General features: G+C 40.2%; 1 protein-coding gene across 2 annotated transcripts in view; it reads left to right on the top strand.

The window, feature by feature from the left end:
- The window catches only part of nbeaa (neurobeachin a), a 1,069,212-nt gene that overhangs the window by 531,505 nt on the left and 522,105 nt on the right, over positions 1-15,602 (top strand). For both annotated transcript variants that reach the window (XM_041199054.1, XM_041199053.1), the window contains exon 37: positions 8,322-8,488. In XM_041199054.1, coding sequence (XP_041054988.1) covers positions 8,322-8,488 — 167 coding nt within the window. The remainder of the gene's footprint in view (positions 1-8,321; positions 8,489-15,602) is intronic.

The following is a 15,602-nucleotide window of genomic DNA, read 5'->3' as shown; positions in this document are numbered from 1 at the left end:
GCTTTCTTACCTTTCCTCATATTTTTGGAAATCTCAATACACTGCATCAACTGGCTTTCCTTTATCCACCCTGCTTGTTGCATCCTCAAAGAATTCTAATAAGTTGTCAAACATGATTTCCCTTTCGCAAAACCATGTTGACTCTGCCTGCTTGTATTATGATTTCCTAAATGTCCTGCTACTGCCCTTTAATAATGGGTTCTCACATTTTCCCAATGACAAATATTGGGCTAACTGGGTTATCAATTCCTGCTTTCTGTCTCCGTACTCTCTTGAACAGAGGTGTTACATCTGCAGTTTTCCAATTCTCTGGGACTTTTCCAGAATCTAGGGCATTTTGAAAGATTACAACTAATGCATCCGCCAATGCAGCCAGTTCTTTTCAGACCCTAGGATGCATGTCACCAGATCCAGGGAATTGTCGGCCTTAAGTTTCATTAGTTTTCCCTTTACTTTTTCTCTAGTGGTAGTGATTGTTTTAAGTTCCTCCTTCTGTTTTGACTCTTGATTTTCCACTATTTTTAGGATTCTTTTTGTGTCTTCAATAATGAAGATGGATACAGAATACTTGCTCAAAACCTCTGCCTTTTCCTTATTTCCCATTATTAATTGCCCAATCTCATCTTCTTAAGGGATCAATGGTCACTTGAGCAACTCATTTCCTTTTTACATACTTGTAGAAGCTTTTGCTATCTGTTTTATATTTCTTGATAGTTTTCCCTCATACTCTAATTTCTCCCTCTATTTTTTAGTCATCCTTTGTTGGCTTATCAAACTTTCCCAACCTTCTGGTTTACTATAACCTTTGCAGCATTTTACACCCTTTCTTTCAACTTGATATCCCCCTTAACTTCCTGCAGGGATAATAGTGTCATAGATTAGTGCAAAGCTTCTATGTTCAGCAAGGGAAAATCATTAATACTGCTGCTATTGATCACCATCTAATGACTTTTTGAAACTGCATGTGGTCGGGTATGATCCTGCTGCTGCCTTGCAATTTAATACCCATTTGATGATCACTCTCTGTGCTCAGTCAAGAAGAATAACCACTTGATTGGGGGACTGAAGGCCTACATGGGCCTATGGCACCATCTTCCATCAAGGAGTTTCTGCCTTTAGGAAAAGAGAAGGGAAGCAAAGAACATTGACTGAATTATTTTTAAAAATGATGCCTTTAAATTAAATTCGCTAAAAGAAAGTGCTGGAGGTTTCCTTTTGAAACTTCACTTTTAAGATGCCCTCTCTATTGATCTACATATTAGTTGCCACTAAAAGAGAACAATTCATGAAATATATCATCTCCATGAGGGTTTGAGCACAATTGTTGGGATGCCAGTCTGGAGAAAATTCACCAAATGTTGAAATAAGCTTAAAAAAATAACTTGGTGGCAACCTTGGAAAGATGGAATCATAGAAATTTATAGCACAGAAAGAAGTCACTCTTGTTACCAAGCCCTTGTCAGGTGAATAAGAGCTATCAAGCCTAATCCCACTTTCCAACCCTTGGTCCGTAGACTTTAGGTCACAGTACTTCAAATATATGCTGAAGGTAGCATGTTTCAGAAATACAGAAAGCAATGAATTTTATTTTTTAAAAAATCTTGACAGCACTGCTGAACTCATGCTGAGAGGATACCAAATAATTAAATCTGGAGACCAGAATGTGTAGCAAGTGAGAGGGCATCAGTTTAAGGCAGGGAGAAAAATCAGTGAAATGTCACAGACAGAAGCATGAAAGGGAAGGATCAGATATTAAAATTATAGGAATGGAGAGCAAAAGTAGAATATAAGCAAAGGAGCAAATGAAAAATAGAACATAAGCAAGTAATCTTTAGAAGAGAGCTGGTAGGGCAGAGAAAGATAAAAAGACAAAAACAAAAAAAGATGTTGAGACGTCAAAATAAAAGCATTTCCTTTATTTGTTTATGAACTGAATATTGAAATGTTTACTCACACTTCAGTGTATTTTACTCAATAATGATGAGAGCAACTTTTAAGAACAGAAAATATTGTGGCATGCAATTGGTCTGGGCTGCAGAGTTACCATCAAATTGGAACCGTTGCTCATCTCTAAATCACGTTACTGTTAATTTGTCAAAAGTGAATAACATGCACTGTGTGGATGAAAGGAGAATATGGCATCTCAGTTTTGATGAGGTTCTTATCTGGCCACAACAGCTCCCTTAAACCTACAGCTTGATACACTAGCTCTTATGATCTTTGCCCTAACTGATAAAGTGCACGACTCAGTGCTGGCAGTTGGCACTAAAAATAAATGTAACCTTTGCTTCATTGTGTCAGGAGGTTGACAGTAAGTACTTGTCAAATGGAAGGTGTTCACTGCAACTTTATTATTAGGTGTGAAATGAAAAATTTTAGAAGTAAGATAAAAATGTATTCATGATCAACCTGTGCCCTGGTGCAGCTTTACAGCATAAAACAGATCAATAGCAGATGTGATATTTATCAATTTTGTGCACTGTAACCCAAGATGACAGTATTAGATTGAGTTAGCTGTTATTTGAAGAAAACGTTGAGATATCAGAACTGACAGAACTTGATATAAAATGGAAAGATTCAATTACCTTTCAATGTCTGTTAGCAAATAAGATTCTGGACATCAGCATTATTCCCTAACAATGCTTTCTTAAACCTGTCTTACTTCATATGTAATATAAGTTAAGATGTTTCCATTAGTATGATAACTAAAAATCTATTAATCTGGTTTAGGTAAGAAAATGTCCAGCAGACATTAAGAATTATCAGAAGCAATAATGAACTTCAAAATAACACTTGCATTCGAAAGATGTTCGATATTTTGTTTGTACTTTCAAAACATGTCAGTTTCCTAATTATGTTGTTCCCCATCCTGGGTTCGGATGGATGCCCTTAACCATTTACTTCTCCACGTAAACTGTCAGTACTGCAACATGACTGGCCAACAGGAAGTAATGTTTTGTGTAGCAGGTTCAGACAGTTTTTGTGGCCATCACTCTTTCTCTTTCTGCCTTTCTCTTTTTTTCCTTATTTTCACTCTCTTTCTCTGTCTGTCTCCCTATTGCTGGGCAGAAAAAGAATCACTGCAGGTACATGGATTGCCAACTGACTATATGACCAAAACTGAGATCGAATTCAAGTTAAATCGTTTACTATGTGGTTTCATTACCAAACATGATGTTGTAAATAAACATCTTTTGGTTCAGTAGATCTCATTACATCGTGCATTGTTCCCTACCTGAGACAGTGAGTCTGTGTGCCTGACCTGAGATGTTCATTAGCAGGCATGTTTGAGTGACGTAGGCTGATTCTTTTCAGTTTTTCCCCTTCTTCCCATTCAGGTTGAAATTTGGAAATTTATGTTGGGTGGGATTTCCATGTCTTCATATATCTGGTTGGGTTTTCCATTCCTACTTACATGATTTTGCACTCATCTGCTTTAATTGGGCGAAAATTGTGTGTTAGCAAGTCCAGAAGCAGAAAATCCAGCTATCACATCACCCCACTGAGGTGCTCTGCCACCATCGTTGTATTGCAACATAGTTATACTTGTTGTGCAATCTTGTACCATGCCTGTAATTTTTTATTTCGAAATGCCTCTCTTTCCTCTTACATTTGCATCTTTTTAATTTTTCATATAACTGCTGCTGTGAACTGTAGTACTACTAGAATGATTTGTGTAACAGAGGTATATTAGTGATTAGAAATAGTATGTGAGATATAAGTATATAGTCAGAAATGTTATTAATTCACAGAGTGCTGACCCTTGTTCTGCTATTAACATATTCTGCTATCTTCCCTATGTGCCACTATCAGTACCACCTTTAGTCTTTAACACTACCATTAACTCTCCCTTTGTCTTGTGTCCATGACTACTTTGTCAAATCTCTCCTGAGCTGCCACCTATCCCTGACCTTTTATTTTGCTCCACCTGCTCCACTCCCTCGTAAACTGTTTAAAGTCCATCACATTTCTACTTCTCTTTAGTTCTGAAGCGGACAGTCATACGGACTTGAAACATTAACTCTGTTTCATTCTCCACAGATGCTGCCAGACCTGCTGAGTTTTTCCAGCAGTTCTGTTTTTATTTTATATATGTTATTAATTTAATTGTTTCACAGACTTCAGAAATTTAGAAGTGGTTTCCTAATGTGCAATTTATTTTTGCTTTTGTTCTTGGGACATAGGAAAGGCAACATTTATTACCAATCCTTAATTGGCACAAGTGTAGTCAAAAGTCAAATAAACACTGTGCAGTTGCAGTCATGTTTCGGCCAGACTAAGAATAAGTAGATGGTTTCTGTCCGTGAAAAAAATTAGTGAGCCAGTGGATTTTAATAATGTTATGCCCATAGCAGGTGTTAATTGCTGCACAAACTAAATCCCAGAGGAAAACTTGGCTTACAGGCCACAACTTTTTTTTTGTATTCTGATAACGAGAAGACGACATGCCTATTCTACAGCAAGAGGTCCAGAAACACTTTTGAGTTTCTAAAAATTAAAGGTACAAGTTTTATTAACAAAAACAAAAGAAAACTTAAGCACACAAGGTTACAGTAACATCATTAAGGTTAGTCTTACAGAGCATTCCCCCCAAAACTCTCGATTTGGTCAAACCCACAGGTAAACACCTTTCAGGCAACGCTCCCTCATAGATGCTAACTATAAAAGAAATCTGGGAATATTACACAAGGCAAATTGCTGTAGCTTCAATAAAGGTGTACCACATGACCTTGACCCTCTTCCACTCTGAGTTGGAATTCAGTTCAAAATAAACTGTTTGCTGCAGTCAAGACTTTTCTGGCTTGACTGGATGGGTGATTCAAACTGCATCCTCTTTCAGCCCAAAGCTCCAGCTATCTCCATCTCTAGCTCAACAACTATACACAGTAATTCTAATATAACTTTTTTTTCCCCCTTTACCTCAGTCCCATTGTTCTCTCACCCCTTTGAAACTCAAACCCTCCCAAATATAAGATCTTTCATGTTTCCATCTTGTCTTTGCTTTTGGGTCAATAAAATATCATATCCCCTCTACTTGTTTACCTATGAACTCCAGGGTGCAAACATTTTTTTGTCATCTCTGACTCCCCTTTGATATTCAAACAAACTTTCAATGTATCTAAAAATGCAAGTGTTAGATCTAACCTATTTACTTGTACCTCAATTTAATACCTCTATCCCTTTCATGTTTCCAAACCCCCAAACAACCTGACTGCTATTAAACTCTTGCCCAGCTTAATTAAATCACACACTCCCAATACACACACCCCACACACACACACACCCCTCCAACCTTCTTTACAGAATAACACAATGTACCCCAAAATATTTTTTAAAAAATCCATTCTCACAATAACACTCGCACCAGGATTTTCCCCTTGGCGAGCAGGCCCCGCCCCCAATCACTGAGGGGAAAATGATGTGGGATGACATCGGGAGGATCCCCCGACGTCATCTCGGTCCATTTAAATCTTCAGGAAGGCGGGCGGACAGCGAAATCAGCTGTCCACCTGCCGAACTGTCAATGGCCAATTAAGACCATTGACAGGCTAATTAACCTTGTTAAAGACCCTGCCCATCCAAACTTAAGGCTGGCGGGCAGGCTAGGAGCCCCAACAGGCTCCAGATTATTCATGAAACTTCATCCACTGGTGGGATGAAGTTTCATGTCCATTTTTAAAAAATGTAATAAACTTATGTCTTTCTTATTAACATGTCCCATCTCGTGTGACATTGTCACATGAGGGGGACATGTTAATAATTTTAATATTTCTCTATTTTTTGACTTTTCTTACCTGTCAGTAAGCGAAAGAGTGCACTTTGACAGTTGGGGATTCTGTTCACCCCCACCCCGCACAGGAAGCGCATAGCGACAGGAAGTCGGGCCTTAATTGGCCCGCCCACTCAAAATGGCGGCTGTCCCCATTCCGGCAGTGGAGGTCGGCTGCCCGCCCACCGCCGAGCCGGTGGGGCCTGCTCGCCTACCACAGGCAAAATTCTACCCTTGGTAACATTCATGGCTATCTTGCGTTTTCTCTCGTGCCATCCCACAAATTAACATAAGTAATCGAATTCAACTTCATGATGGGATTTGAACTCATGATCTCTGGTTTACCAGAACCATACCATTATTAATGTACTGCTTGGTGTGAATGTGTGAAATCTCATGTTGTTAATCCCATGCATTTAAGAGAATTATATTTGTGGTAAATAACTCTGCACCTGTTCTTTTTGGGAAGGTTTGGTATATAAAATCTAGAGTCAAACACATGGCAAGAAGGAGTTAGTTCCACTGATTAACCATGGAAGTATAAGAGGACAGAGAAAATCTTTTTGCCTCAAGGTCAGGATATTTTCTGCAACCACACATGTAGTCTCATTGTTTTTATTTACATCTCCTCCACATTAATCAAACAACAAAATAAAAATGTATCAAAATTATTAACTTACTGTAAACATTGATTTAAAGGAGTTATTAAAATATAATCAACCAAGATGTAGTTTTGGGAGATAATCAAAGGACCTATTGCACTGGTTTTTGCTTACCAAACTTACCTAATTAAATAATATTTGCGCAAATGATCTCATTAATTTTTTTACATAGACTGAAGGAAATAAATGCTTTGTACCGTAGTTCGTAATCATAATTATGACCATTGAACCCACAGCTTCATGACAGTCTATTATGTTAAAGTTATATATAAATCTGCAATGTAAAAGTAGGCATGCTATTATTTTGGCAAAATAATCAATGGAAATTGAATGTTAATTGACAGAAGTTTAATAAACTTATGAAAACCTTGCATCTTCATTGGCTCTTCCAATCTTTTGAAAATGAATATAAAAATATTGGTGGACAGTCTAATTGGCTGGTCTTATTTCAAGTGCTAGTCTAAAGGAACTGTTTGGTGGCGTCTTTTCACGTCTCTGACACAGGCTTAAATCAACATCCTTATAAATAAATATGGTGCATGGAGTACTCAGAGGTAGGCCTTCATTACTGCAAAAGTCCTATGTTATCAGAGTACCTGATCACGTGGTCTCATAGAACTTAGTTTCCATGTGCTTAGGGGTCAGTTTGGTACTTGTCTATTGTATTGAGCATTAAAATCATATTCCTTTGATTAGTAGCCAAATAAGGAAAATCAAGTGTCCTTTCAAAAATCGTTGCATCCTTGTATTTTATTAGCCAGTTTACCACATGGCAAATTTGTCCAGTAAATATTTAATGCTCAGCTCGCTTTTAGATCACTGATTTTTCCAAGTTGTCAAGAACGCACAGATTCCTTTAACCTTTGGGCTGTTTGGTGGTATATCACATTGATACAGTATACTGGAACACGAGAGTACTAGAGTGTGAATTCATCCTTGTGACTAACAGCGGTAATGGTACTAAGTGCAGCAGTTTTGCACAGCCTAAAACTGATTATAAGTGGACATGAATCCATTGTAAAAAAAATTACATTTTTCTGCGTTGTTTGCCACTAAGTCTGCCTCAGTCTGCAAGGTCAATGGAATGTATTGGAAGTAGTAAAATTTACCTTGGTGCAGTCGGGAGTGTTCTAAGGTTGCGCGCTAAGGTATATTGGTAAGATGGTGGTAAGGGCTTTACTGTGAATCTAACTTGTAGAAAACTTCACTTGAGAAGATGCTTATACTGACATAAACTGATGTAAGATGAAAAAGATTTCCCACTTCAGCACAGGCATTCCTCAGTAAGATGAACACAAATCCCTGTGCCTCCCAGGAAAAAGTGAATTGTCTGAACCAGCATATGGATATAGGAATCTGTTCAGAGTATTCAATCTGTTACAAAATCAGAGTGGGTTTTAATATTTATTTTTGTAGCTGTAAATGATAAATACTTAACAGTTTGAAAGATTAAAGATGTCTTTATTTGTCACTCTTGGGTAGTTTTAAAATACTGAGCTTGTCATTAATGCATTTTTTGCCAATTAATCAATACTCAATTTCTCTACTAAGAGAAATTCCAATATTCTATTGTGTCTGCATTTTATCCTTTGAGTATTTGGTCTAAGAGCTTCTCATTTCTTTCTTCAAAAAGCAACATTCCTTTGAAAAATAATTACTTTGAATTAGTAATTTGGACCATATGCTTGAAATCTTCATTTTAGTAACAGCTGAGATTTTAGTACATTCTGTTCATGTATGATTTGGGTTGCATGCTCTGTGGTTTCATGTATTCATTTATTGTGCAACATTACTTAATTTGTAGGAGAATTTTAAGCTCTTGCCATCTGATGGACCAATTATGTGTTTTTTGCTCCTGTTGAGTTCACTCTTTTAATTTTCATCAACAGTCCCAATGTGCTCAATATACAGCAGATAGAAGAGAAGAAGAGAAGATGTGTGACCATCTCATTAGTGCTGCAAAGCATCGAGATCATGTTACAGCCAATCAATTAAAGCAGAAGATTCTCAACATCCTTACAAATAAGCATGGTGCATGGGGTACCATCTCTCAGAGGTAGGCCTTCATTACTGCAAGTCATGTCATATCAGAGTGCATGATGACATGGTCTCGTAGAACTTGGTTTCCATGTGCTTAGGGGTCAGTTTGGTACTTGTCTATTTTATTGAGCATTAGAATAATCACATTCCTTTCGTTAGCAGCCAAATAGGAAAAATTGAGTATTCTTTCAAAAATTGTTGCAACCTTTTATTTTATTAGCCAATTTACGAATGGCAAATTTGTTCCTGTAAATGTTTACTGTTCAGCTCACTTTTAGATCGTTAATTTTTCTAAGTTGTCAAGAACACACAGATTCCTTTAACTTTTGGGCTATTTGGTGGTATATCACGTTGGTACAGTATACTGGAATATGAGAGACAAGATTGTGAATTCATCCTTGCGATTTCCTGACCTGTTGTGTACCTAATCTTTACCAGGCTGTCCATGATGTCAAGTAGAGGCAAACCGCTTCTTCATATGAGGCAATTTAAATACAGAATTAACTTATCCCCTGTTTGAGAAGTTTCTAGTGGCTGGTTACAGCATTAACTTACGAGATGGCTAGTAGCAATTTACATGTTTGCTCCTCTTAAAATACCATGATAGAATTAAAGAGTGATTATAAATAATAGATGTCTATTTGTTTCTGGGAGGAAGGAAAGGCACGTTTTTTAATAATTATGATCTTGGGATTAAACAAGATACCAAGGTTGCAAACGGCCTAGTTCAGCCTCGGATAGTTGCCAGGGAGAGGAATGAAATCGGTGGCAGAGAACAAAGTCTGTAGCAGGGATTGAAGACCATAGCTTTGGTTGTCTTATTATTTAGTTGGAGGAAATTTCTGCTCATCCATTACTGGACGTTGAACAAGCATTGTCATGTATCTGAGACAGTCATAGGGTCGAGAGAGCCGGGCGTGAGTTTGAGCTGAGTATTGTCAGCGTACATTGAATCATTGAATGGTTACAGTGCAGAAGGAAGCCACTCGGTCCATTGAGCCTGGGCTGGCTCTCTGCAAAGCAGTCTAGCTTCCAGTAGAAACCAACATTCTACTTGCCTTCCTAATTACTTGCAGTACCTTCATGCTAACTTTTTAGGATTCATTATGAGGATCCTAGATCCCTCTGTACTGCAGAATTCTCCAATCCCTCTCTATTTAAATAATATTCTGCTTTTCTATTCTTGCTGCCTAAGTGGACAATCTCACATTTTCCCACATTATACTCTACCTGCCAAAGTTTTGGCCACTTACTTAACCTATTTATATCCTTTGCAGTCTCTTTGGGCTGGACTTTTGCTACTGAGGTGGGTAGCTCGAATCAGGAAATTTCCCGACTCTGTAGACCTGCCTTGGATTAAAGAAGCCCAATTTTTGCTACAGGGGGCAGGAGCGGGATCGTTGAACCGCCAACCCTGGAAGCAGATCTTAAGCAGCCACTGAGGTGGATGAGTGCCAAAGCATGCTGGTTAGGAGGCCCGCCTCGGTTCTCTAGGACTTTGTCCCAGTGGTTTTCAAAGCTTTTAGGCCCTCCAGGCCTCACCCATCACACCCTGCAACCACCTTCATGGCCCCTCCATGCCAACTCATGCCCCTCATACCCCCATGCCACCTCCATAGCCATTCAGTTATTCACCTTCATGGACCTTGTGGCGATGAAAAAATATACTTCTAACAATCTAATACAGCTCTCATTCATATACATTTGATAATGAAAAACACTTCCATTCATGAACTTCATTCAAAGCTTTTGAATCGTCGAGTGTTCAATCTGATAAAAACAAACAGACTTATATTCAGGCCCCACATCAAAGACAGCTAATCCTTTAATAGCCTTTTAAACTGTCACTCAAACTGTGAACTCAGAAGCCCCTGCTCAGATAATTTAGCTTTTGAAATTCAGACAAGCATTCATAATTTACACTGGATGTGAAGAGAGTGCTGATTGGTTGGCAAGTGGTGTTGCCATTGGAGAATGCACCATGACAGTTAACTGCCAATCAGCTGCCTGGTTTAAATTTCAAACAATGCTTGGCAGTTAACTATCAGTCACCATGCATTCTCCATGCATTTGCGGGCAGGTTGGGCCGGACCTGGTGGCGAGGGCCAGGTTGGGTGGAGTCCCATGGGGGCTGTTGGTGGAGTCCCGTGGAGGAGGTGTTGAGGGAGTCCTGTGGAGGGAGGTTGGGGGAGTCCCTTTATGGGGCAGAGTCCCAGGGAAGGGGGGTAGGGGGAGTTCCCTGGGGGTTCAGGGATCGGGGGGTGTCCTGTGTGGCTTCCTTGTGGATCTGCACAATAATTACCCAGAAGCTAGAAGTGGTTTTAATTCTCCTAACTTTTTCTGGGTAACTATTGATGTAACACAATCAGAACTATCTGAAGTTTGCAATTTAAATCGCAATTTTTGTTTGGCTCCCAGTGCAGGGCAATTGCTCATGGCAAGTTTGCGCTTCCCAAGCAATTGCTGTGCAATCCTTATCTGGGAACTTCTGGCAGAGGGGATTGGTGGGGGTGAATTCCACAGTACATCTTTGGGGTACTGTCCAGATACGATGCTCTGAAGCTCGTTACTAAATGTCCTGACACTCCTTCCTTAGTAATAGATTCCAGCATTTTCCCAATGACATTTTAAGCTAACTGGCCTATTGTTTCCTGCTTTCTGTCTCCCTCCTTTCTTGAATAGAGGTGTTACATTTGCAAGATTAGCCACTGGCAGGCATGCCAGCCTTTTTAGGGATGTGCTTCAATAAAGTAGTACTTAGGAAACTAAAAGCTCTACCATTATTTTTGGGGCAAAGGAAATGGGGAATGTCGGTCAGTGAGAGAGCTAGAACGTTAGGGCTGTTGCTCAAAGGGAGGCAGCTACGAGTGTCTCAGTGGACCTTTAAGATGCTGAAAATGATATAGAGGGAAACTGTATGGTTATCTAAGAGGTTTCCAGGCTTGGGACAGTGGCAGGAGATCAGGAAAGATGAAGCATGCTGAAAATTGGGGAAGAATTTTGGAAGGCGGAGTACCTGAGAGGTGAGAAGCAAAAGAAGGCATGACAACAGGAGAGAGAGGGGCTTAGGAGGGGTAAACAGAAAATAGGATGAAAAGGAAGAAGTTAAAAGGGGAAATAGAAATGATGGGCTCAGATTCAGTGTGTCAGACAAAATGCTTACGTCCTGTCATAAAATCCTTTCACATTCTTGTTTACTAGCAATTTCTTGAAATCCTGTATAATAGCTGTCACATCCAAACACTCATTTCCTACGTTTCGTGCATCCCTTCTTCTGTCGCCCCAACAATGTTGGTAGTTATAAGTTGTCGGAGTACTGTTCTCTGCAACTACCTCCTAAACAGTCCCCACATCTCACTGCTGCTTTAAGGTTCTTCTCAACCTCCATCTTTTTGACCAAGATTTCAGTTACCTCACCTAACCTCTCTTGGCTTGCTCTTCATTTTCCTTCCATCTATTTTTGAAGCACTTTGAGACATTTCATAGCATTAAGAGCACTACATAAATAAAAGCTGTTATTTCTAGCCATCCTCTCACAATGTAAGTGCTTTTTCACACTATTTATAGAATATTTATGTAATGCTATCTAACATAATATGATATTTATAAAGTATTTCACAGTATTTATAGAACAGCTAGTTTTTTTTTAGTATTTTAAGTTTAACCAGACATCCAAGATACCACCTTACTCTTTCCATTTCAAATGTACCCTTTATTTTAATGGTCTCACCAATAACAGTATATGCATATGTACGATAGTTCTGAAAAATGTTTCAGATATTGTTCTAGCACCTGGCGATGTCTTGTGTAACCTTCTTCAGCAAGTGCCTCTTTACAAAATCTTTGCTCCATATGGCAGAAACAACCTCTATTACACCACTCACTCCTGCCCCTACTCAGCCCATTTGCCACTGAAACTTTCATCCATGTTTTTGTCATGTCTTTCTGCTGACTGTACTCTACTCCACACCAAGTCTGACTTACCTTTTAGTCCTGTCTTTGCTGACCTACATTGGTTCTCGTTCACCAATGTCTTAAATTTAAAATTCCCATTCTTGTGTTTAAATCTCTGCATAACTTGCACTCCTTAACTCTGTGAACAACTCCAGACCCACATTATACCCCAAACCCAACCTCTTCATTGCTCTATCATTCCTCATGACTTTGGACTTCTGTGCACCCACTCAGCCTTTATTCTTATCTTGGCAGCAGTATTCTCAGCCGCATAGTTTCAATGTTCTGGAATTCCCTTCCTAAACTCCTTTGTTTTTGTACCTCCTTCTCTGCCTTTAAATCCTCCTTAAAACCCACCTCTGACCAAGCATTTAGTCACCCTTTAGAATATCTCCTCCATTTTTCTTTGATTCCTTGAAGCACTTTAGAATGTATTTCTGCATTAAAGACTGTGAGCTGCATTTCACATGGGGCGGGGGCACGTAAATTTGGCAGGTGCCAACCCCACCACCTTCCCATTCACCTCGGCTGCCTGCCCACCATACTTAAATAAATAAGCAAGGGTAAATTGAGCTTGTTAACAAGCCAAGTGACCCCAATAATACAATGCCCATGCCATAATACAGTTTGCATGGGCAGTCAGGCAGGAGTGGATAGGATGTATTTAAAATTTTTTTTTAGAAGGGTGAGAAAGAAAGGGGGTATTATCTTTGGGTGTGTGCCCTTTGCACATTGGCAGGCAGCCCCCCTAATATAATACCCCCTTTTCTTCCTGCCTGCCTGCTCAGTAAAACCCACCACTCCTGCCCTGTCCTCTTCCCTAAACTGCCCAAACCCTCCCTGCCCAATACCCCAGATTTATCTCTTTCCAGTGGCCACGTCCCCTTCAACTGTAGGCCTGCACTCAGTCCTAGCAGTGCACACTAATGTGGTCTTGGCGCTGCTGGGACTGCTGGAGCCGCTGGCCAGTCAGATTGACCAACAGCTTCGGAGGGCAGGACTTCCTCCCCAGTGAAGGACGGACGTCCCACTAGCAGGTTATTTAGCCCGCCTGCAGCACACTATGGCAGTGAGGCGGGCTGACGTGGAGTGACTTCGCTCCCTGCCGACTTTGCTTCTGGGGGCAAGCCATCCGCCCCCCTCTGTAATATGCTGCCCTATGTCTGTACACATGCAAGTTGTGATCACATAGGGACAGACATAGATAATTCTATCCCTTGTAACCTGTACCACTGTCCTCAGAGGTCGTGACTGATCTGTGCCTTAACTCTATCAACCTGCCTTGGTTCCATATCCTTTTGTGCCCTTATTTAAATATATGTATTGAACTAGTTTTTAAAATTCTTAATTGAGCTAGCATCTGCTGAACTGAGCAGTTATAATGACATGAAGAATTTGATGTTTCCTAAACCTTTTGTGTAAATATTTTGGAAATAATGCAGTGAGATAAATGTTGTGATGCCATATATAATATATTAAACATGGGCAGTTGTCTCAGGATTCCAAAGGTCAACAGAGTAAATTGAAAACAATGAGACACCATCTACCACTATGTGACACCCATACAGTATCCTGAATAATTCCCAGGTATTCATCCTTCAAAATAAAGAACCTAACAGCACAGGAAACATTAGTAGGCAGTCATACCATAAATCATCTATGGCTATCATAAATCAGAAGCCTGCTTGTGAAGAACAGTGCAAAACAAAAAACTTAGCGGAAAGTATGGGAGAAAATCTTTTGAAGCCAACTACATCTAGAGGTATTAATTTTTCTTGTTGGGCCAAATAGAAGTTTGAAGTGAAGCAGAGATGCAAATGTATCTCTTAGCTCTGTCTATCGCATGCAGCTTCCGCTGTTTGTCATGCAAGTAGCCCTATGTTGTCTTTTCACCAGCTTGTCACCTCATTTTTAGATATGCCTGTTGCTGCCCCTGGCATAGCCTCCTGCACTCTTCATTGAACAAGGCTTGATCCCCGACTTGATCGTACAGTGGGGGATATGCCAGGCCAAATGGTGACAAATTGTAGTTGAATACAATTCTGCTGCTGCTGATGGCCCACAGCACCTCATTGATGCTCAGTCTTGACTTGCTATTTCTGTTCAAAATTTAGTACAAAATTTTTTCCAAAAAAGCAGCAAATGCCAATGGCTGAAATATTCAAAGAAACCCCTGATATTGATAGAATATTAACGGCAGAGTACCTGGAAGAGAAAAACAATGCAAATAAACTCAACAACACCCTGAAAGCTAATCTGCCCTGGAAGTCCACAACATTGATTCCGGACCCATGAAGTCTCGTGGCAATAGGTCAAACATGGGCAAGGAAACTTCCTGATTAGCACATATCTCCCCCCAACAATGAATCAGTATTCCTCCATGTTGATTACTTGAAAGAAACACTGAGCGTGGTAAGGGCACAAAATGTACTCTGGGTGGGAGACCTCAATGTCCATCAGCAAGAGTAGTTCGGTAGCACCACTACAGACCAAGCTGACAGACTCCTAAAGGGCAGAACTGCTAGACTGGATCTGTGGCAGGTGGTGGGGTAACCAACAAGAGGGAAAATCCTACTTGACCTCGTCTTCAACAACCTGTCTGTCGCAGATGCATTTGTCCATGACAATTTCAGTAGGAGTGACCACCGCACAGTCCTTGTGGAGACGAAGACCCACCTTCACTTTGAAGACACCCTCCATGTGTTGGCACCACTGCTGTACTAAATTTTGAACAGATCTAGCAACTCAAAATGAGCATCAATAAGGCGCTGTGGGCCATAAGCAGCAGCAGAATTGTATTCAACTACAATCTGTCACCATATGGCCTGGCACATCCCCCACTCTACCATCATCATCAAGTCAGGGGATCAAACCTTGTTCAATGAAGAGTGCAGGAGAGCATGTCAGGAGCAGCACCAGGCATATCTAAAAATGAGGTGACAAGTTGGTGAAGATACAACACAGGGCTACTTGCATGACAAACAGTGGAAGCTGCATGCAATAGACAGAGCTAAGAGGTCCCACAACCCACGGTTCAGATCTAAGCTCTGAAGTCCTGCAACATCCATTTGTGAATTAAACAACTAACTGGAGGAAGAGGCTCCACAAATATCCCCATCCCCAGTGATGGGGGAGCACATCAGTGCAAAATAGCAGGCTGAATCATTTGCAGCCAT

This window comes from Carcharodon carcharias, chromosome 11 (genome assembly GCF_017639515.1).
Source record: "Carcharodon carcharias isolate sCarCar2 chromosome 11, sCarCar2.pri, whole genome shotgun sequence".
NCBI lineage: Eukaryota > Metazoa > Chordata > Chondrichthyes > Lamniformes > Lamnidae > Carcharodon > Carcharodon carcharias.
The sequence above is the reverse complement of the archived record's forward strand: the minus strand, read 5'-3'. Positions and strand labels throughout refer to the sequence as shown.